General features: G+C 37.9%; 1 protein-coding gene across 3 annotated transcripts in view; it reads right to left on the bottom strand.

Annotated features, from left to right (window-relative positions):
* The window catches only part of LOC127657774 (semaphorin-6D-like), a 187,503-nt gene that overhangs the window by 12,489 nt on the left and 150,524 nt on the right, over nt 1-24,490 (bottom strand). For 2 of the 3 annotated variants that reach the window (XM_052146672.1, XM_052146671.1), the window contains 7 exons: nt 21,091-21,246; nt 20,710-20,883; nt 19,333-19,470; nt 16,884-16,961; nt 10,022-10,080; nt 8,804-8,854; nt 3,743-3,895 (listed from right to left, as the gene is read on the bottom strand). In XM_052146672.1, the coding sequence (XP_052002632.1) occupies nt 3,743-3,895; nt 8,804-8,854; nt 10,022-10,080; nt 16,884-16,961; nt 19,333-19,470; nt 20,710-20,883; nt 21,091-21,246 (809 nt within the window). The remainder of the gene's footprint in view (nt 1-3,742; nt 3,896-8,803; nt 8,855-10,021; nt 10,081-16,883; nt 16,962-19,332; nt 19,471-20,709; nt 20,884-21,090; nt 21,247-24,490) is intronic. The other variant, XM_052146673.1, reaches the window with a different exon arrangement.

Genomic DNA, 24,490 nt, shown 5'->3' with positions numbered 1-24,490 from the left:
TTACGAGACTCTAAACGCAGAAGGGAAAAAATAAGAGAGGCTTTAGAACATATGGTGAAGCATTAGTCTGGAAAATAAAAAAAATAAAATAAAAAAAAAAACAGGCAGGTTAACGGAACACTACAGCTCTCTGGTCAGAAGGACCAGAGGAAGAGAGGGAGGGGCAGGGAAAAGAGAGTAAGGTAGAGGGTTTCAGGAAGCACATTAGATGGATCCAAACACTGTATGAGCCCACAGTTCTTTTAAAAGTATTGTGGATAAAAGTGTGTTTCTTAAAGGGATAGTTCACCCTAAAAGAAAAAAATTGTTATTATTTACTCAGCCTCATTTTGTTCCAAACATATATGACCTTTTGTGAAACACAATTAAAGTGGAAGGAGACCAAAGACAGCTGTGGTCACCATCCACTGATGGATAATCCCTTTTGTGTTCCATGCAAGAAAGTGAAATGTGTTTGGAACAAAATGTAAATGATGATAGGATTTTCATTTTTGGGTGAAATATTCCTTTAATAGTGTCTGTTGGAGTGTGCGTGTGTGAGGGCATGAGTTGGCCTAATACAAGGAAAAAAATAGGGGATCTATTTTTTTTTTTTTGACCTTTGGTGATAGACATTATTACCTGGCACTGGCTACATGGGTGGCAAGCTGGCTGTGACATTTACAAGTGAAAACTTTAATAAGATGGACGTCACTTTGCACTTTTTGGGACCAGAGCTCCTATAAAGTCAATCATACCCGTTAGCACACCTGCAGTGGCTTTCATACATTTTTTTATTGGGAACCACAGAGCCTCGTTTGTTTGTGTGATTACATTCAAAATCGTCTAATTTTGATGATGGTGGGATGACCAACCCAAAGATTTCTCACTCCTTCCATTTTTCCATTATCTTTCCTTTTCCTCCATGAGAGGAAATTTCCATTCCTCAATCTCTTCCACCCAATGGTTATGTTCACACAATACGGTAAGTGTTTAGGATTGATATATACTGAAAGTTATGGGGTGATTCTCAAGAAACTGGTCAAGAAACTGTCCTGGTCGTATTTAAAAAAATACATTTAAATATAAAAATATCTAAAATCTATTTTGCATAAATAGCAAAAGTTTTTAGGAACATTAGGATTTTTAGCACACACACACACACACACACACACACACACACACACACACACACACACACACACACACACACACACACACACACACACACACAGTTGTGTTTCCATGTTTTATGGGGACTTTCCATAGACATAATGGTTTTTATACTGTACAAACTTTATATTCTATCCCCTAAACCTAACCCTACCCCTAAACCTAACCCTCACAGAAAACTTTCTGCATTTTTACATTTTCAAAAAACATAATTTAGTATGATTTATAAGCTGTTTTCCTCATGGGGACCGACAAAATGTCCCCACAAGGTCAAAAATTTCGGGTTTTACTATCCTTATGGGGACATTTGGTCCCCACAAAGTGATAAATACACGCTCACACACACAGACACACACAGACACACACACCCACACCCACACACTTTATTAAGTAAAATATGACCAGGGCATTTTTTTTGACAGGTTTCAAGACTTCTTCTCAAATTGTGATGTTCATACTACAGCTTAAAGGAGTGGCTCAAACATTGTCTTTATGAACGAATGACTGGACTCAATCAACTTTTCTATTTTCGCAATAGCTTAAATAGCTTCTATTCTTCTAAGCTTAGAAGGTTTTTTGTTTTTTTGATTGCAGCATTTAGATTGTGCCCAGACAAAATACAAAAATAAATAAATAATAATAAATTATATATATATGAATTTAGCACTCTTTTTTACACACACACTGACAGCCATAATCTTCAGCTGCGTGAACGTAGCCAACCTGTCTCCATCCCTTGCTGACACCTTCTCATTTCTCAGTGTTTTTCCACTGTCTCCATCCCTCTCTAAACCTCCATATCCCTCTCTGTTTCTCTTTTTGCTGAGGTATTAATAGCCTCTCTCCAGGACCGAACGCGTCTCCAGGCTGGAGTTCAGCTGGAGTTCATCGTCAGTTCATCTTCCACTGTGTTTTAATGAGTTTCAGAGTCCGCCCACCCCCTCAAAGCAGTCCATCCTCCAACACTCACGCAAATTATCTGGGGGCCAGAGTTCCTACCATCATTCCACTTAATTTGAGCGTGAATGACCTGCGAGAAGGTGTGTTTAAAATAACAATAACGAGCAGTGTTGACTCGGTAGCTGCCACCTCAGAACAAATAGAGGTTTTGTTTTGGCAGACATCATTATCGCTTTTTATAGGGAGAGAATCAACCATGGATGCTGAACTGAACGCTACAGTACCTAAAGAAATAGGAATAGAATGAATTGCAGGATTATAACAGCCCATGCCTATTTAAATGAACCATAATGACGCAGGTTGTGAATAAAGCTAAAGTTTGAATCATTAGTAAATGGCATTATCAGCTATATATGAGCTCAAGTAATTGTAAAACAGGCAATTAAAATTTATATTGAATCAGCACGTTATAATTATTGATAAAGAACAAAAACTAAACTGAAGCTATAAATGTGCACTACTACACAAGCTAAAAGTAAAAAGAAATAAAAAAGAAAATGACTTTAGTTTTTATGTTTTTCAACCAATATTCCAATGTAATTAATTTAGTAATTGATTTAGCAAATTAGTAAGTAGTGCGCATGCGCTGAATGCATCATCTGTATACTTTGAAAGGCCATGAGACATACCGACGAGCGGAAAAACAAATTACGCTCAAGCCTTTAGGGCAAAAAGCAGCAATGGCTTATTCACCACACACATTATATCTGTTGCTGTGAATCTGACCAATAAAACGTTGAACAAACTTTAATAGTATTATTCTGAGTATGGTGCACTTTCTAATGCTTCATAGTTTGACTACAGGATACAAAATACTAGCGGGGTGTGCAAAAACAAATCATCAACTCTCTAAATGCTTTGAGTATGTGTATTAACACATGACCTCTTATCTCTTCACTAAGAGCCACAACAACAGAGGGATAGAGAGATATGGATGAGAAGAGAGTTGAAGAGAAAGAAAAGAGAGAGGGAGGGAGAGATAAGGTTTGTTGTGACTCTTTCATTAAACCACTGCACCTCTCGTTTCTGCGGTTCGTTTGATTGCAGTGTGCGATTGCTCTTGACCGAATGGCTGAATAGATTGCACACGGGATGTTTCTATCAGGCCATTTCTGCCTGTAGGCCTGGAGTCCACTGCTTATTTATCGACTGCTGGTGCTTCTCATTATAGGCTGAGTGGAACATCATAGCGGCAGCCACAGGATTTCTGATCATTTTGCTGCATTCTACTGAACTTCAGCCAGGGACACATGAGTGGAAACCAGAGAAAGTACCTTTTTAGATTTAGGGCAGACATAAATGTAATAAAACAACTGAGCACTGCATAATTCTTTTTCTGTTTATCTTGAAGGAAAAGCATGGAAGGTCAATTGCAATCATTGCTGAATAGCAAACACCTGAAAGTTTATTTAAAAAAAAAAAAAAAAAAGTAATGTGTGTGTGTGTGTGTGTGTGTGTGTGTGTGTGTGCAATCTTTGAATACTTCATGTAGTATTTTGTGCTGTGTTGTGTGTTTGCAGCTGTGGGGTCACACAGTGGAATCCAATACAGCACTAGAAGAGTTTAATCTCGGGAAAACGGGAATCTAGAAGATAGACGATGGGCCAAGAGCCTCTCCTCGCCCCCTTACCCTCCATATCCACACTGACTGGCTCCAAGTCAGGAGAACCCTGCCCTCCCCGCCTCCCCTCCTCGGGGTGGGTACCTGTCTCAGAGACACCTTTGACTTTAGGCAGAGTTGGCCCCTGATTGGTTGTGGTGGCGCTTGTGGGTGAGGTCTTTCCTGTGGTTGTATTGGAAGGGGGCAACAAAGTTACCAATCAGATCCATATCCATAATATGCTTTTTAAATCAGGAAAACAACAATGAAAACAGACCAATTCAATACAAATCATTACAGCATAACAACCTTTGTACAATGCCACAAAATAAAAATATCTAGATAAAAGATCCATGTGAATTCTTTATAAATGTAAATGTGTGTGTATGTGTGTGTATATATATATATATATATATATATATATAATTATCATAGTAAATGTAGATATAATAGTCCTTAGCGTCATAATATAGCTATAACTTACGTAAAACATTATTTTTATAAAATAATGAAGAATACCTTTTCTTTGAAATACATCAAGTTTGAGTGACTGTTGAATCATGCTCACTTTATCACCACAGGAGAAAATCAATAAAATGACCCTCCTCCAAAGTAGTGTGAACATGTAATTTTTAGGGGTGTAATGATCCATCAATCTGTATTGATGCATCGATCCAATAACCAATGATCCAATGTTATCGATACAACACCTAAATATCGATATAGACATTTTTTTAAGATGCAACATTATTTTAATACTCTCATGTCAGCCACATCAACACTGACATTCTGAACAGCACTAATGAGGTAAAGAGAAATCACCAGCTCAGCTCCAGCATCAGTTATAAGACTTTACACATCACCACTCTTACAAACATTTATCCCAGTTAACTGTAACAGAATGTAGCCAAGAAAACCACAGATAGGACGGATAGTTGGAAACAAGTCATGGATATGTAAGTACTTTGAATTGGACTGAAAAATAAGATGTAATTAAAAGATTGATGATCACGTGTGACGTTATGTTTTTATATTATTATTTTTCAACATCTGAAGTCCCTTATTTTGTTATGGATGTCCATAAAATATTCAAATTATGTTTTGGTTGCATTTGAGAGCTAAAAAAATACAAATTGATTGCGTAAAATAGGCACAAAATATCGATCGCAGGGCCCTGAATCAAATCCAATTTATATCGCGGCAGACTTTGAAGTATCTGCAAATATCGGATCGCAGGCCAAGAGAATCGATTTAAGATTGTATTGTGATGAAACATCTGATTTACACCCCTAATAATTTCAACAAAATGATATCCTCAAGCTTAAGGTTTATTTATTTTGTATACATATAATAGTACTTGAAACTCTGATTTCTAAACAGGCTTTGGTTTTTCTTTAGCTCTGATGTGCCAGTGATTCCAGTGTCAGATGCCCCAGTGCATTCTATGACAGTCCCTGCATGTGTAGCTTTTGATCTGAGGCAAGCAAACGTTCAAAACTAAGCTAATCCTCAGAAAGTTAAATCAAAGCTTCTTTTTGAACACTTTCCCCCTCTCTTCCAGCTGTTCCTCACAAATTGCTGATCCTAAACACACTTGCAGACCACAGATTTTGAGGTTATCCTTGTAAGACTGAAACAAAGATTTAGTTCTTTCCCTTTCTGGGCAACTTCAATTACCAATGACCTTGAAACAGTTCCCTTCCTTCTCTTTTTTCCCCCTTCCTCGTCCTTGAGCTCAGGCAGCTGAGAAGAGTTCTATCCCTGGACTAATTCTTAATGTAGTGGTATACAGTACTCATCAGCACCAGCGCAAATCCCATCTTCTTTCTGTCCACCTCTAAATAAAGCCTGTCATCTTGCCATCTGTGCAACACAGCGCCCACCCAACAGGGGTGCTGAGGGCTGGTACAGCAGATGCTTTCATTATCATTCCATTTCCTTTCTATGTAAAGGGTCCTGGAAGAAAAGAGCTGTTGGAAAACAGTGGTGCACTGTGGACATTTTTGTCTGGCCTTCACTATGGGATGGCTTAATCACAGTAGAGTTCTGAGGATGTAATATATCCTCTTGAATTCAGGTAGAGTTCTACTTACTATGCCACAGTGCCGTGGGAGGTTTTGTCTCAGTGTGAGGTGAGAAAGAGCGAGGGAAGGTATGCTGCTGTGTCATTATCAGTGGTTTGGAGAGGAAAACTGGTGGCTTCACAAACTGAATTAATCAGTAGGGATGCTCATTGAATCTGGGCACAAACTGTGTGCTCTTTCACACCATACAAACCCCACACAGACAGCGAGGAGCACAGGGACGCATCATCTAGCATCCTACACACCTGTACCATTTCTCCTTCTATAGGAGAGGGTAAACAACACTACGGACTTATGCCATGATAACCCCCCCTCTCTTTCCTTTCTTACTGACTTCTCTCATTATCCTTCATTACTTCTTTATTGGTGTCTCTCTTACCTTCCTTCCTTCCTTCCCTATCCTCCCTCCCTCCCTTCCTTCCTTCTGTCTTCCTTCTATTTTCATCTCCCTTTCCTTCTTTCTATCTTCCTTCCTTCATCTCCCTTTCCTTCTTTTTTCATCTCCATTTCCTTCTTTCTATCTTCCTTCCTTCCTTACTTCATCCCCCTTCCTTCTTTCCTTCATCTCCCCTTCCTTCTTTCATCTCCTCTTCCTTCGCTTCTTTCCTTCTATTTTCATATCCCTTTCCTTCTTTCTTTCTTTCTTTCTTTCTTTCTTTCTTTCTTTCTTTCTTTCTTTCTTTCTTTCTTTCTATCTTCCTTCCTTCATCTCCCTTTCTTTCTTACTTTATTCCTTATATCTTCCTATCTTCCTTCCTTCCTACCTTCATCTCCCCTTCCTTCTTTCTATCTTCCTTCCCTTCATCTCCCCTTCCTTCTTTCTATATTCCTTCCTTCATCTCCCCTTCCTTCTTTTTATCTCCCCTTCCTTCTTTCTATCTTTCTTCTTTCCTTCATCTCTCCTTCCTTCCTTCTATCTTCCTTCCTTCATCTCCCCTTCCTTCTTTCTATCTTCCTTCCTTCATCTCCCCTTCCTTCTTTCTATCTTCCTTCATCTCCCCTTCCTTCTTTCTATCTTCTTTCCTTCCTTCTTTCTATCTTCCTTCCTTCATCTCCCCTTCCTTCATCTCCCCTTCCTTCTTTCTATATTCCTTCCTTCATCTCCCCATCCTTCTTTCTATCTTCCTTCCTTCATCTCCCCTTCCTTCTTTCTATCTTCCTTCCTTCATCTCCCCTTCCTTCTTTCTATCTTCCTTCATCTCCCCTTCCTTCTTTCTATCTTCCTTCATCTCCCCTTCCTTCTTTCTATCTTCTTTCCTTCCTTCATCTCCCCTTCCTTCATTCTATCTCCCCTTCCTTCTTTCTATCTTTCTTCCTTCCTTCATCTCCCCTTCCTTCTTTCTATCTTCCTTCCTTCCTTCCTTCTTTATTTCTATCTTCCTTCCTTCATCTCCCCTTCTTTCTTTCTATCTTCTTTCCTTCCTTCGTCTCCATCTTCCTTCCTTCATCTCCCCTTCCTTCTTTCTATCTTCCTTCCTTCCTTCATCTCCCCTTCCTTCCTTCCTTTACCTCCCCTTCCTTCTTTCTATCTTCCTTCCTTCATCTCCCCTTCCTTCTTCTATCTTCCTTTCTTCTTTCAATCTCTCCTTCCTTCCTTTTCTGAACACATTTGGCAGTCACCAGTGAATTAATAACCTCTTACTAATTTGCTGATAGACAGATTGGAGGCTGTCTGGGAGATATTTTTGTTCTGTAAGCAGCTGTATTTTAGCTAAGAAAACAGTGGCACAGATTCATTAGTAAAATATTAGAATATAATAAAGTAGGTGATTGGACATCATATTGTTCACTAAACTTAATCTGTTCTAAAAACCTCATGTGACTAATCCAGATGGTAATGCAAGGATTATGAGAGGGCACTGGATATTTTACTATGATCCCTAGAGGAGGGGGATCTGTATGTGTGTGTCTAATTTGGAGTATGTTATGTGAGGTGCAATAGAAATATGCCCAGGCCTGGATCACTCTGTTTCCCCTCACATGCTTCAGAAGCAAGATCAGACAAAACCACCCAGGGATGTTCACACAGCACACAAATGCACACACAGGTCAGCTGTCAGCTAGTATTAGCTCTTGACTCTGAAATGTAACAATATTCACAAAACCTTAAATATTCTCTTTCTCTCTCAAACACATTTTCTATCATGGTGGGGACTTTCCAATGATTTGTAATGTTGTTATCATTTGTTAATGTTTTATTATACCCTAACGGAAACTTTTTTGTCTGTCTCCACAATGTAGGTGATTTCAGGTTTTACTGTACTTGTGGGGTCATTTATAGTCAAAACCTGAACCACACACATGCACACACTCTCCCTGTCTTTCACACAAACTCCCTTTAATACACACAAGTATGTTCAATCTCTCAAGTCATTATCTTTCACAGACAGACATACATATTCACACACACTGTCTATCAAAACAGACACTCTCTGTCTCTCGCACGCACGCATGCGCACGCATGCGCGCGCACGCACACACTCTATCACACATCCGCACAGTGAGAAAATTAATTTGTCAGATTGTAAATTTCAGTTGTTCCTCCAAAGCTCTTGCTCAAAGCACTTTGAGCTCAGCGGTGCTGGCCATTTCTGTCAGTGGTCCAGATCTGCAGCCTCACTGCTGGTCATTTAATGAATGTTATTGATCTGGGATGCATATGCCTCACAAAGATTTGTTGTATGTTTGACTCAGAGGTCAGAGCATGACAGATTGATGTGTGTGTGTGTGTGTGTGTGTGTGTGTGTGTGTGTGTGTGTGTGTTTGAGTGTGTGAGTGTGTGATTAAGAAAGGCAAGAAACTGTGATATGCTGAAATGATGTAATATTTACACCAAGAAACCAGCAACAGTACATATAAAAATGCTAGCAATAGGAAATTCCATAACCCAGAATTAAAAAGCCGGCCATGATAAATTAAATGAAAATAATTATGAATATGGATGCAAGTAAGACTGTTTACTAAGGCGAGTTAAATTAATAGCACATGAATAAATTTGTGCACTGACCATATGCAGAGTCTACTGCAGGGTTCTGCTTGCGAGTCGTGGCCATGACATCTAGAGAAACAAGACAAAGAGGAATAAGATCAAGAACGCATGAAAGCACAAACCATTAAAACAACACAAACAAACACCAGATAGGGAAATAATATAATAATAATAATATATATTACTACTAATAATAATATAATATGTTATTGTCAGACATAAACTTTTACATTAAGGGGTAATATTTTCCCCCTGGATTTGTTTTTCAGGTGCATTTTACCTTTATAAGGGCATCATATTTCTAACCATATAAACAAACTGTTTCTCCCCTTTGTATGTAAAATATGTCAATCTAATCAATTAATTAATAAAAAAAAATATCAAGATACTTTTACTACTTACCATTGGAATCAACATCAACTCCATATTAGGTATAACAAGAACTATAAAAAAATACTATTTAAATAATAAAAAAAATAATTCATTATGAGGGCATTTGTTTGCCCTGATATTTTGAATATTAAGGCATTTTTGCCTTGAGCACCCCTTAATTTCTGACACTGCTCTCAATAAATTCTCTAAACAATTGTTTAATGGGCATCTTATGAGTATCATATTGCTGCAACTGCTCACATTGCTAAGCCACTCAAGGCCATCCGTTACAGTGATTTTACCATGGCTAAGGTGTTTTATAGAATGTATAGAATGTATAGTACTGGAGCTAATTGCTGCTTGGTTAATACAGTGTACCAGTATATCAGCTGTGCTAAAAGACACAATATAATAACAGCTTTGACACTAAACACCCGCTCATCTAGATATTGTTTACTGTTTATTACTGCGCAGCACGCATACAGGCCAACCAATATACTGGAATTTTACTGAAATATATATATATATATATTGAATATCGTCAAGGCTGAATGGGCTATAGAGCATGTTGTGCCTAACCCAATGCCCTTTAGCTGTGACTATATTCACAATATTGCACAGCTTCTCACACCTTATTGCTTAATAATAACATGCTTATTGCTTTATTTCTTTCTCAAAAAGAAAGGATTTTGCAATTGTACAATTCTTCAACCCACGAATATACACAAGTTTCTCTAATTCTACAACTCTTCAGAGCATCCAGACTAGAGGTGGAGTTGTAGCAAGAATATGTAGGACTGTAGTTATGGTCTGGATGAGTTATAATGTCTGGTAGCAAGTCACTGCGGACTGCCTGGAACGCACCATGACAGTTGTCTGGGTACTGAAGATATCCACTCTCCACATACTGTTCAAATCCAAACCTGTGACAGAGACAGAGTGAGAGCGACAGAAGAGAGGAAGAAAGACACAGAGCGTGAGCAGGAGAGGGAGTGAGATAGAGGACAAGGAAGTGACAATCATTCCTTTGTGTATCTCTCTTTGAATTATCCCTCATTAGTTTTGCTGTCAGTGCTCTGTTGTTGCCTACTTGAGGGACTGTAAAGGCAAATAACACATTACAATTTGATTGAGGCTTAAGAGTTTGACATACAAGGACACTCTTCCTCTATACCATGACAGCCAATGTTTTTGGCGGTCATGTGTTCAGTAACATGGAAAATCATTTTGTATTTATACAGACACTAATATGTTAAAAAATGCAACAGTATAAGCATTTATATGCAATTATATCTGGAACTGAAGTTTGCAACTATTTGTTTTAATTATTAAAAAATAATTATACTGTTATCCTATTCAGAATAAGAATGAGTGCAAATGGATTTTATTTCATGTAATAAGGTGAGGGACCTTGTCATTCTAGAGAGCACCTGATTGGACTAAAATCTGTCTCAAGATTTTTGGTCTGTTTTCCCAGAACCGAAAGACTGTAAATTTCAAATGTTTCAAATGTCAATTTTGTCAACTTTTAGGAGTACACTAGCATATACATGATCTCAAAACTAATACACATGACTTAAAAAGAACAAAACTCGATTTTTGGAAAAGCTACATAAATTGTAGGGGATTTTAGTGTGGTTTTGAATAATTTCATATGTGCTCCAAATGTCCACACAAAGACATTGTTTCACATCGGTAAATCTGAAGCCTCAAAAGCTATTTTTGTTTCACTTTATTTTACAGTGTCTGTGTTAATATGTATTTACTTAGGTACCAATTATTAACTAACTACACACTCTACATACTGTGTAACTGTTTTAAGGTAAATACACATTATAAAAATTGTTTTTTTTACTAGTTTTAGCTATTAACTGATTTTAGTAACATGTAAACACAGTAAAACAAAGTGTTAACTGTTTTTGTCATGAGCACCTAAACAATAACATATGAATTTAACACGTAAACATGCCGTTAATAAGTTCACATGTGAAATTAACGGATCGAGTAACAGCAGCTTTTGTTCAAGTACACATTTAAATAAGTATCAATAAATAAGAAAGCCATCCACAATGACACAGTAGCCTACACCAGTGGTTCTCAACCGGTGGGGCGCGAGTAGGCTACGATGGAAGGGAAAAAATATTTTGGGCACATTTTTTTTATCACTAAACTACTGTCATAAAAAGTTATAGTTTTGTATATACATAACTCCTGATAGTGAGCGCAAATGCATAAGCGGTTTCATTAAGCGAGTCATTGAGTCGTTCATTCAAATGATTCGTTCAAGCGGCCGATTCATCAAGAATGAGACAGATGTTTGTGAATGGGTCACTGAATCTTAGACTCAACCTATTCGTTCATAACACTGAATCATTCAAAACACGATTGAGTATTGCAGTGAGATGCACTATGGCTATGCTGTGATCTTTGTTTGGATTCATCGGATCTATTTTCGCTGCTAAAATAGACCAAAACAGTCATTATTTCGTCTAAAATGTAAGTGACTTGATATTATTAACTTGTTTGTTGAACTGTCATATGAAATCAGTGTCACATTTTCAATCGTGAGGTGATGGTACATTAAGTGATGGTCAATTGTCAGCTCTCTTGGTCGTCAGGTCGTGTGATGTATGTTGCTGAACTGTATTCAAATGTTATAAATATAAAAACACCACATTTTGAAATTTAACTGCAGTATGTCAATTTAGTTTATTTGTGTGTGCTGCGCTCATAGACTTTAGAAAGCGGCTCATTTGTTTGATTTCAACCTGTCTTTGCAAGGCCACGAAACTCATATTTTGCTCCTTGCAGACAAAGTGCACGCCTTCACACAAAAACTAGACCTCTGGCATGGCCGCATCAGTCGAGAGAACTGCAACATGTTCCCCAGCCTTGCAGACATTATCACTGATGCAGGCACGTCACACGATTTCTCCTCCCTATTTCAATCAGCGTCTGAGCACCTGTCAGCAATAAGAAAACAATTTGCGACGTACTTTAAAGAGGATTATCGCTCTTTTGCGTGGGTTCGAGATCCGTTTGTGTGCACAGCAAATGAGCTATCAATTGATATGCAGGAACAGCTTATTGAGCTGAAGAGTGACAGTAGACTGAAGGAACTCTTTAGCTCCTGCCCTCTTTCGTCATTCTGGGCAGCATTGATGCAGGAATACCCTGAACTCTGTGACGTCGCCTTGAAGATTCTCCTTCCTTTCGCGTCGACATATTTGTGTGAGGCAGGATTCTCAAAAATGACTGCACTCAAAAAGAAATTCTGCAATCGTGCACAAATCAAGGATGATTTGAGGCTATGTTTATCAAACATTGAGCCAAGAATTGAGGATCTTTGCGAGGCAAAGCAGGCTCAGGTCTCACATTAATATCACCTACCAGCAAGCTTCTGTAAAAAATGCAGATGATGCCTACCATTAGGCCTAGTAATAATAACAATAATAAAGCATAAATTAATATCAGAGGTCTGGTGCCAATTCCCAATTATAACAATAGCCTAGTAATGATAATAGGCCTACTGATGATGATGATAATAATAATAATAATAATAACAACAACAATAATAAAGCATGTAACCTCATATAATTATATAGCAATAGCCTAGTAATGATGATAGGCCTACTACTACTCATAATAATAATAATAATAACGCCTGCAAGCTCACATTAGAAGTCTGGTGCTACTGCCAATTATAATAATAATAATAATAATAATAATAATAATAATAATAACAACAACAATAAAGCATGGGGCGGGGCGGGGGGCACTGGGGCCCCAACTGCAATGAACCAGCTTTGGGGGGGCCCAGCTTGCAAAAGGTTGAGAACCCCCTACACAATAACCTTTGAGTAAAGGAAATGAGCATTTGGGTACAAAAACACATTAAGTATAATTTTCACTTGATAATCTTATAATCAAGTGAATATGATTACTGAGAGGGACATTGCTGACTCATGCAGTCTAACAGCATAACCACAGTGACACGTCGCTCTGTGCGACTGCAATGCTCTGCTGCACTTGGCATCACAGAACCGAGCATATATCTGTTGCTCACTGCTAAGGACCTGAGCGACACATCTCACACACAGCCGCACAACATGTTCTGCCAGTTTATGCTTCTTCTCAGTGTTACCATGGAGACATGATTAAATCAGAGAATGTGGTCTAATGGAGCATGGAATCATGTCCCTGAACACCCAAAATCATTATTATCTAAGAACATCACTTGTTTTCTAGAATAGTAATCTAATAGTAGTGTCTATGGCTGCCTCGATTCTGGAGATCTTTTTGAGTGGAACTGAGATATGTTTGATGAAACTAAGGCTCAAAAATGTCCAAAAGGTCCAAAAGGTACAAAAACATTGTAAAAGTAGCACTATATAGATAGCCATACGATAGCTGTGTGAAGAACAGATTGAAATTGAAATTCTTAATCATGCTTAACAGCCAATCACCATTCACTATCATTGTATGGAAAAGAGCAGCTTGGACATTCTGCTAAATTACTTATTTTGTGTTCCATTAAAAAAAAAAGTGAAAAAGGTTTTGAGAAAACATGAGGGTTAATAAATTATGACAGAATTGTTTCCACTTTAATAGCAAAACACATGCATACATGCACACAGAATTTGTCAGAACCCCATTTCCACCATGCCAAGGCACCTGCCTTGCCCCACATATTCAATCAATCTGCGAATCAACCCTCTCTACCTAACAGGATTTAGAGTCCTTATTTCCATTAACCTGAGTGAAGACAGAGTGACAGAGAAAGAGGAGAGAGGATGACTTCATCTCATATTGAAGGATAAATGAAAGGACAAGATCAAAAATGTCTCCTGCATAAAATGGTAAATTGGGATCTTGCACGTGCATAATATCTGAACATCAATATGCCTCTGAGACGCATACTTTTCATTATACCTGAATTGGCCACACACACACACACACACACACACACACACACACACACACACACACACACACACACACACACACACACACACACACCGTGTGTAGATTAAATTGCTCCTGGGAGAGCGTGATTGGGGGAAAAGTAGAACAATGAGAGAAAATCTCCCACAAGATAATAAAGTCATATTTTTCTCCATATTCCCCAACCCATTTTACTGCAGTACACTTCACATATCAAGCTGCACATCTGTTCTAAAAATGAGAATGCAAAGTATTACAGTAGTACATCTTTTGCCCCTTGTTTCTTACATTTTACCCTCTCAGTCTAGCTGTATTTCATTAGATGCTGATTACCATTTAAATAGGCAGTACACTGCTACAGTGTAGGACAATATGCGTCTACTGTACAGTACTCCCCTATTTCAACTTTCATTTTATTATTAATATTTGTTTTTTAAATATATGCATCAGATGCTCTTAGAATAGTCCATTTCCCCATTTCATTGGAAATACTACAACCTAAAATGTGTCTGGATTTGTGTACATCGATGCTGAGAGCTGTTGGCATATACTTGGCTAGTATCTGTGCTGTAACTTTTGGTTTCTATGATAAAAACCAAGATTCTACATTCTAGCCAAGATTATGGAGCCCTTTATAATAATTCTAAAATGCTGTATGATTACAGAAGACTTTATGGCATCTGACAGGATAAGATGAATGACTACGACATAAGTTTTGCTATGGAAGCATATAATTTAAAGCTGGAGTAACCAAAGCTCTTCTTGGACACTTATAAGTACCCTATGCAGGTTCCGTCCAGTTAATTGGCAGCGGTCTGGAAATCTGCTGTATACATAATAATGTGATCATGAGTTCAAAATGAAAGAACTCTCCATCTCCATTTAAAGAGATCAATACTCATTTTTGGATGGAATAACTATGCCTCAATGAGCTGACACAAACAGAGTTTATTGCCAAAGTTATGGCCAGAAAATAATGCAATTTAACCATGTGAGCAAGCTACAGAGAAAGAGTTCTATTAAAAAGACCAGGCCATGAAAATGCAATTTACTGACCTTCAATAAAATGAAATGTATTCAGCTGAGATAGAATAAATAAAACTGTCAAGATGGTAAACATCATCACTCACTCATATATAAACTCATGACATATAAATGTTTACAAGCTCTGAATTCATTACAAGAGTGGCACAGTGGGTAGTGAATATGTTCATTACATTTAATGTTGTACCAAACCCGTATGACATTCTTTCTTCTGTGGAATACAAAAGGAGATCTTAGAGATTCACATTCCATTCATAATCATTGTATGAAAAAATAAGCAATGAATGTGCATGGTGACTGAGACTAACATACTGCCAAACATTTCCTTTGGTGTTCGACAGAAGAAAGTCATATGGGTTTTTTAACAAACTGAGTGTGAATAAATTATGACACACTTTTCATTTTGGGGTTAACCCTCCCTTAAAAGTCAGTGTGTACATGAGAACGTAGGTAGGTTCAATTTCGGCCAACATTCTGTCTCACTCTCATTCCTTTAATCTCTCCCTCTAATTTCCAATCTAGTTTCTATTATCCTATACAATAAAAGACATAAAGCCCATCAATATATATATACAGAATATATACTAAATATATATATCACCTTCCAGTCAGCTTGGACCAGTCTAGCGATTCTCCTCTGACCTCTGTCATTAACAAGACATTTTCGCCAGCAGAACTGCTTCACACTGGTTGTGTTTTGTACCATTCTCTTTACACTCTAGAGACTGTTGTGTGTGAAAGTCACAGGAGATCAGCACTTACAGAAATACTCAAACCAGCCCACCTGGCACCAACAATCATGCCATGGTCTAAAGCACTGTGATCACATTTTTCCCCATTCTGATGGTTGATGTGAACATTAACTGAAGCGCTTGACACATAGCTGCATTCATTTATAAAATACACTGCTGCCACATGATTGGCTGATTAAATAAATCGCATGAATAAGTAGATGTACAGGTGAACCTAATTAAGTGGCCAGTGAGTGTGTGTGTATATATATATATATATATATATATATATATATATATATATATATATATATATATATATATATAAATTCAATAACCAACCTAAGGTTTACAAGGCTTGTGGGCTCTGTGCTATGTGCAAAGCATTTGTAAACTTGAAGCTGCTTACACAAATATTTGTAAATAATAAAAAAGTTACATTTTAGTCCTTAAAAACAAATCCTTGTATTAGTCTTTAAAAATCACTTACATGAAATCAATATCTACACATATTTCTGGTCTGAAGCACCAGATGTAAATGTGACAGTGATGTCATTGCCAACAGAGTTAATGGGCTTTGTTCAAGAATTGATTGTAAAATTCTTATAAGAGGATGTTTATACAAATTTACTCTATAAATCTAACAGGGTGATTAAATTAACAGACTCTGAAAATGTTTCAACAGGATGACTATATGAGGTTATCTATGGAGTCATCCAGGCCATTGTGCATAAAATCCTATAATTGTTTATTGATACATTCTAAGACGTTTTATGGCTAGCTGATTTTTACCAGATGTTTTTACGATATTTAGAGTAACTTAAGCTCCAATGGACCTTTTAACAATGCTCCATTTTAGAAGAACAAACTGTTGATTGTATAGGAATCCTGTTTACAGAATTCAGTAGCTGTGCTGGCTCTTTATGGTTACGAACTGAAAAATTCTTCTATGGGATGTTTACTGTGGCAGGGCTAATAGAAGGTTGAGTGCTGTAGGTTAAACTCACTTCAGTCCCGGCGCCACTGTGGCACAGTTCCCCGCACTCAGCCAGATGCAGTAGGGGTCTCGTGAGGACAGACAGCTCCTAAAACACAGACACACAATTAACTCATACCACATGTGCTGGAAAAGTTGTGCATGTTTTTCTTGCACGATGTCTCTCTACTACACCCCCACCCCTATTTGCCCGTCCTCTCTCCTTTCGAGTATATGTGACAGGGTGGAGGGGACAGCCAGAAACAGCATCTCCATAACAAAGCATTAATGCTGGTCCGGCCTGAGTAAGACTGAGTGAAAAAAAACAGTAAGGAAGGGAGAGAGAGAGAGAGAGAGAGTGACTGACTGCTGTAGTGCCAAGTGTGTGTGTGTTTGTGCTGCATGATTGACAGGTGTGTTGTGTTTGCCAGAGGCCAACTGAGATTCAGATACATAGTAAAGCTGGTGTGAGAGAGAAACAATTAGAGAGAGAGAGAGAGAGAGAGAGAGAGAGAGAGAGAGAGAGAGAGAGAGAGAGGCAGGAAAGAAAAGAAAAATTAATGTGTCAGGTGACTAGATGGGAGTCTGAGTAAAAGAGAGAGGTCACTTCCTCTACAGCAGCGCTTCTCAAATTGTTTTGCTTCAGGAACCATATTTTACATTCAACACAGTACCAATAGGATAGCATTAGTTTTGCTATCTTAACTAATGTTTTTTCAGAATAAATCAGTGACCCACCAGTTAAAAACCACTAACATACAAATTTATGCTATTTTTGTCCTCTTCACAGGATGTTAATTTCTCTCCATTGGATGCTGGTCAGCTTTACACTTTATCTATTGTCATCGAATGCTGAAGACCACAACTAACGTTTTATTCTTTTATAAATAAATGTGTTTGAATATAAACAAAGGCAGTTGTTTTTGCATTCAGTGTGCATAAAAGCAATACAGGGAGAGAAAGAGAACAAAAACTGATGGAAAAAAATCATGGAGCTGGTCCATGGAGATTTCCCTGCAAGTCATTCTCCAGAGGCTGAGGCAGTTTGAGCAAACAGATTGATAAAACGCTTAAGACATGGCAGGATCAGACATCACTGTGAGTGCAGGATTGTGCTGGGAAAAGTGGAATCTATACTGAAACCCAGATAGGGTGTAGAGATCTTTTTAAAAGGAAACACAGTCTATCGGTTTGCTCATACTACAGCTGTGTAAAAAAGGTATTGTTTACAGCTGGCCTGTGGCCAATCAGATGGCTCTAATTTGCGTGCGAGAAGTCAAAGCATGCAGTGTTGCTGGCTGCCGTACTGTAGCATGTGACGAGGAGGAAACACGTCTATATTCACCACAACGAGTCATCTCTATCTTCTAGTGGCAGCTTTAAGAATAAAGCTTTTTGCCCTGTAAAAACGAATCCGTGTTTAAATTTGAATGCATTTAAGAACGCATAACTTTGGAAATACACACTGCTTTCAGAGCACTTATGAAAGTTATCCATAATAGATCAAAAGCGAAACAGCACATAGGACTTTTGGAAGACTCTTGTACGACTGTCATAACTTTCTCTGAGTAGCTGCATCATCAATGGTGTTTTTAAAAGCTGCTTAAAGGAAGTCTTTAATAAATGTTTTAAACATCTCTAAGATTAAAACTTTTGTAAATGTGCATGATTTAAGCAACATAATATACTTAAAGGGATAGATTCTCAGAACTGCTACTTTAAAGGGACCGTTCACCCAAAAATGAAACTTCTCTCATGATTTACTCACCCTCATGCAATCCCAGATGTGTATGACTTTCTTTCCTCAGAAGAACACAAATTAAGATTTTTAGAAAAATATTTCAGCTCTGTAATATTGATTACATATGATACAAGTGAATGGGTGTATCATATGTAATAATGATACACCCATTGGGTGAATAAACCATGGGTGAATAAAGGCAGCATAAAAGTAATCCATAAGACTCCAGTGGGTTAAATCCATATTTTCAGAAGTGATATGATAGGTGTGGGTGAGAAATAGATCAATATTTAAGTCCATTTTTGCTTGAAATTCTTCACCCTGCCCAGTAGGGGGCAATATGCATGAAGAATGTGAATCACCAAAAACAAAGTGAAAGTGGAGGAAAAAGGACTTAAAAGTTGATCTGTTTCTCACCCACACCTATCAAATCGCTTCTGGAGGCATTGATTTAACCACTGGAGTCTTATGGATTACTGCTATGCTGACTTATGTGATTTTAGGATCTTCAACATTTTGGCACCCATTCATTTGCATTGTGAGGACCAAAAGAGTGTAGAAATTCTACTAAAATACTTCATAAAGTCATACACATCTGGGATTGCATGAGGGTGAGTAAATGATGAGATCATTTGTATTTTAGGGTGAACTGTCCCTTTAAAGTAGTAGTTCTGAGTGCATTCAATTTAAATAAATGATTAATGGGGAGAATTCAGGGTTAATTTACATTACCACCCACTTTTTGCAGACGCCGTAGTCAGAACAGCGACTGAGTGGAATGCGGATCACGCAGCTTGAGAATGCTACAAACAGGGCATGATGGTCCTTATCCAACTCCAATCCCAGAATCCTCCGGTCCTCACCACGCACATTACACCTAGGGACAGAAAAGGGGGTTTGTGTAGGTATGCCATTTTATTTATTATATATAAAGGGTCCTTATTTACATAAAACATTAACACCTTGAGTCCCTGAGATAAAGGCAACATTTGGAATTACTATCATGCTTATACAAGAAAAATTGCTCAATTCAATAGGTATATTTTGCACCGTGTGCAAATTTTCTGTATCATGGAATACCCACTTCATTTGCCAAAATGTGCAGTACACAACCAAAGAACAGTGCATTGAATACTTTATCTCCTAAAGCAATGTGCTCAACTCATCCTTCCATTTCAGTATGACGAACTAACCGAAAGCAATACCAATCAATATTATCAAAAAAATATACTTAAAATACAAAATATTGAATGTTAATTGTTGAACTAAACTAATAACATAGCAATGAAATGTAACAACAATGCAGCATGCTACTGTTTTTAATGTTTTAAAAAGTTTATTGTTGCAGGCTTCATACCGTTTTACATTCTACTTGTAAAAAAAAAAAATAAAAATATGTAAAAAATTAAGAACAATTATTTCAAAGGAACGCTTCACTCAAAAATTTTAAAATGATAAAAAATGATAACCCATTTCAAAACTGCTCCAACCCCGAATTTTCAAGCTTGCCCGCAACAAGATTAAGAAAGAAAAGGCAATATATGCTTCGCATAGATGAGTCACTCCAATTGAGTTGACTGAAGAAGGTCATTCCTTGAAGGCTGACTGAAATGCATCTTCCTCAGAATCCATAATAATCAAAAATAAATCCTTGGTGTCATGTAAAATATCTTCCTAAAGGCTAAGTAGCACATGGGGTGTTTTTTATTAGATTTTATCACTAAAATGGAACAGTTTTGTTGTGGAACTTGTGTCTCAGTTGGAGAAGAGGCTGGTTATCAGTTTCACATGAAAAAAGCATTCCACAGTGAAATATAATTGTTCCATCTCTGCAGCACTATGCCTACTAAGCATGCTCAGGTTGTGCATCAATATTGATTTTGGGCATCCTCAAAAGAACAGCGTAAGTTGAGTTGTGGATGCTGGTCCCCATGATGGGATGATGGCATGCTGGTGTGAAAATTCTTCCTTTCTTTTCAGCTGGGAGAGTGGTCAGACAAAATAACTCGCCTCTAGAAACTTGGGAAACTTACTTAGAAACGTTGGTTGTACATTGTAAGAAAGTGGTGTATGTTTGCATGTTCATGTATGTGTATCGATCAGTAATAACACTCACTTGTTGGGGTTGTAAACATCTATATCCTCCAAAACCTGGGTGCTGTATGAGGAGTTTAGTTGTGTGCTAGCGAGAATCTTCAGAACTCGTCCGTTCTCCGAGCCCAGAAACAGAACAGTGTAGTTCTTAAATGGCCCTGCGGCCGTGTCCACTGCAATCTGGGTCAGCTTGAACCTACATGCAAAACATGAGCTTATTATTATAAATGTTAATTTATCTTCCAGCATTGATGACAGCTACCATCTCTCAAGAGAGCAGATGCAGATGTTATGAAAACAGCTGGAGAAAGAATTAGAGTGAGGGAGAAAACAGCGTACTAAAGTGTGTGGATGTGTCTACCTGTTTTGGATCATGCAAAACAATGTGTGTGTGTGTTTTTACCTGCTGGTGGTTCTTGTGAAGCAGGGGCGTTTGTTGACAGAAGGTACGGCTTCGTCCATTAGTGGATAAGACTTAATGAATGTAAGTGTCTCATCAGGGAAATTTGTAGAGGACTTATAACCAGCAGCAGGGCCATCACCTGCACACGATCCTGGTCTAGAGACAGAGAGATTAAAATCGAATACTCAGCGAGTTGCCTAAATGGCTAGTCGACTAATCTAACATAAGGAAGTCCCATATACTGTAAATAGGCTGGTTTCAGGTTCACCTGACCAAGAGGGATGCGTTTCTTAGGGGGGCGTTCAAAGACAACTATAAGGAGCGGAACAAAATGGAACAAAATGCAGAGTCTCGAGAAATGTTTTACAACTTGGCAGAAAATGGCAGAATGACAAAAGACAATTCACAATGCAAAACCAATGGCCAAAGTCGTCTCTCTGAATGTGTATGGCTGTATCACCATTGTCTTAAAGTGGATGAATATAAAAATGCAAGTTTTTGCCATACAAACGGTCTAACGATATTAAATGATGACTCCCATCCTTTGCACAGTGAATTTCAGCTTCTTCCTTCTGGACGAAGGTTTATTGGTCCAAAGTGCAGAACAAAGCGGTATTAAAACAGCTTTGTTCCGGCAGCTATTACTCAGTTCAATAAGTCCTAGCAGCATTGCTAATATAACGCAGAGCACTTTTTATCATGTCATACACTGTTTGTGTTGTTTTTGTATGAACTCAAGCACTTTTTTTTTAAAAAAAAATTTTTTTTATTAGTTTATTTATCAGGGACAATGCAGCGCACATTATTACATACATAATTATCATAGGCAAAGCCATAACAAAATGTGTAAATGTGTTGCATAAAAGGCTTCTAGCCAATAGGCTAATTTGCAACACCAGTCCCTGGTCAGGCCTTTCTAAAAAACATATACCTAAACATGGCGTAGATTACACAATCATGCATCAAATACATTATAAACACTAACATTGACATTTTACACAATCCCGACCACATTACACAAAACAACACATCACATCCAGCACAGACAAAAATGACTCAATGTCCACATATTTGATTTTCTTTCAGCCAGTGTTTCACCTTTCTATTAAATGTTTTCAGGTCAGTTTCTGTTTTTATTTCTGTTGGTAAATCATTCCAAAAATGGGTCCCTATCACTGAAAAACTTGACTGGCCAAAAGTGGTTTTGCGCCCCTCTGCTATGCAGTTGCCACCCGCTGCTCTCCTAGTGGCAACTCTCCTTGTGTTTATTTTTGTCACAAAAGGACAGAGTACGGCTGGAGCTAGATTATTTGTGCATTTAAAAATCAGCTTAAGAAAAGAAAACTTAATAAAACTATCAAAATCTAAAAGCTTGTATTTATGTACAATTAAACAGTGATGCCACATAATTGGTTTCTGATCCATAATTTTTAGTGCTTGTTTGTATAATGATATGATGGGTTTGACTGTTGTCTGGGAGGCTTGGCCCCATATAGTAACACAATAAGATAAATGAGAGAGTATCATAGCATGAAAAAACAGCAAAGCTGCCTTGACAGGTATATGGTGCCTAATCATTCTAAAACAGTTTAGGTTTGTCCGGACAGTCTTACAGAGTTTATTAATGTGTATATTGTATTTGAGTTGGGAATCCAGAATAATACCTAAAAATCTAAATTCCTCAACTTCCTCTATTGCTACTTGATCTATTTTAATAGTACATTTAGCTTTTCCTCTAATTGAGAAGCACATAGATACCGTCTTTTTGATGTTAAGCGTCAGATGATTTTCTTTAAGCCATTGGGATATACCCTCCATTTCCTTGGTCAGGGTCTCTGCTACTATAGATGGTATCCTAGCTGATGCATAAATTACTGTATCGTCAGCATACATTTGGCAGTTGGCTGACTGACAGCATGTAGGTAAGTCGTTTATATATAGACTAAAGAGCAGAGGCCCCAAAATGGAGCCCTGTGGAATACCCATTGTGGATTGTAATGATGTTGAGAGTTCGGTGTTTATTTTAACACGTTGCTCTCTATGCTCCAGATATGAAGCAAACCAACCAATGGCATGTTCAGAGAAGTTGAAGGTGGTAAGTTTATTCAAGAGTATGTTGTGGTTCATGGTGTCAAAGGCCTGCAAACCAAATCTAACTATGGGTATAAATAAAGTAATCAGAACCTGAACCTAACTGCTGAAGCAGAGCACACTATCAGCACACTAAAGCACCATAACAAAAATAAATCAAAACTAATGTTTATTTACTGTATTAATAGACAGACTTCTACCTGCACAGTTTAAGGCCTTCCCGTGAAGGCCCATTGAAACAATTAAAGGGGTCATGACATGAGAAACCAAATTTGCCTTGATCTTTTGGTATATAAGAGGTCTTTGTATCATTAAAACGTCCTGCAAGTTTAATATTTTAAGACGTCCTCCCCATTCTAAACGAATCATTTATTTAATCAAGCTCAAAATACAGCTCGTTTTGGATTCATGGTTAGAAGTGACGTGACGGTTAGAAGTGACGTACCAGCGTTTGCATATGACCGCCTCCAGCACAAGATAACTACGCTCATTTCGTATCGCCGTGCGCCTCACAAGTGTTCAGTCGATGGACAGCGAGCTCTGACAGAGACTACTTGTGCACAGGAAAATTACGATGCCACACAGATGTGCTGTTCCTGGCTGTGGTCAAACAAAACCTCTGAATAAGCTGCCGAAAGATCCAGACGTCAGGGAAAAATGGATGCAGTTTATTTTTTGCGGACGTCCCAGTCACGGCAGTGTTAACTTAAGCGTTTGTTCTGTACATTTTAAGGATGACTGTTTTGAGAACAAATCTCAATATGATGCTGGCTTTGCCAGAAAACTGTTGCTCAAAGATAAGTCCGTGCCGACTATTCTGGGAACAACGACGACGCAAAACTGTAAGTAATCTATTTTAAACATTAAACTACTTTTTAAAGCGCAATTTCATTCATTATGAATAATCACAGTGTTTTTACTTAGTTTACTTGCATATTGTTCTGGCTGGAGGCGTCAATAATTGATACATAGGCACTGACGTTAGCCAATCATAACAGTGGGCGTTAACACTGAAGTCTTAAATGGAAAACGCCCCCAAAACAGACTGTTTGAATCAGAGGATGAGAAACAGGGTGGGAAAAGGTCATAAATCACTAGATTTTAAAAGTTTTTCTTAAAAAAAAATATATTAATACTATAATTGCACCTAAGGGAACATAATAATACAATAAAAAAACCCATGTCATGACCCCTTTAACAGAAATAGCACACATACAACTAACAAAGAACATTGCAACCATCTTCCACTATTAAATAAAAGCTGTTGCCATCCTCTCTATTGTGCATCAGGCCAAACAAGCTGCTCTCC

Source organism: Xyrauchen texanus, chromosome 17 (assembly GCF_025860055.1).
Source record: "Xyrauchen texanus isolate HMW12.3.18 chromosome 17, RBS_HiC_50CHRs, whole genome shotgun sequence".
In the NCBI taxonomy this organism is placed as follows: Eukaryota; Metazoa; Chordata; class Actinopteri; order Cypriniformes; family Catostomidae; genus Xyrauchen; species Xyrauchen texanus.
The sequence above is the reverse complement of the archived record's forward strand: the minus strand, read 5'-3'. Positions and strand labels throughout refer to the sequence as shown.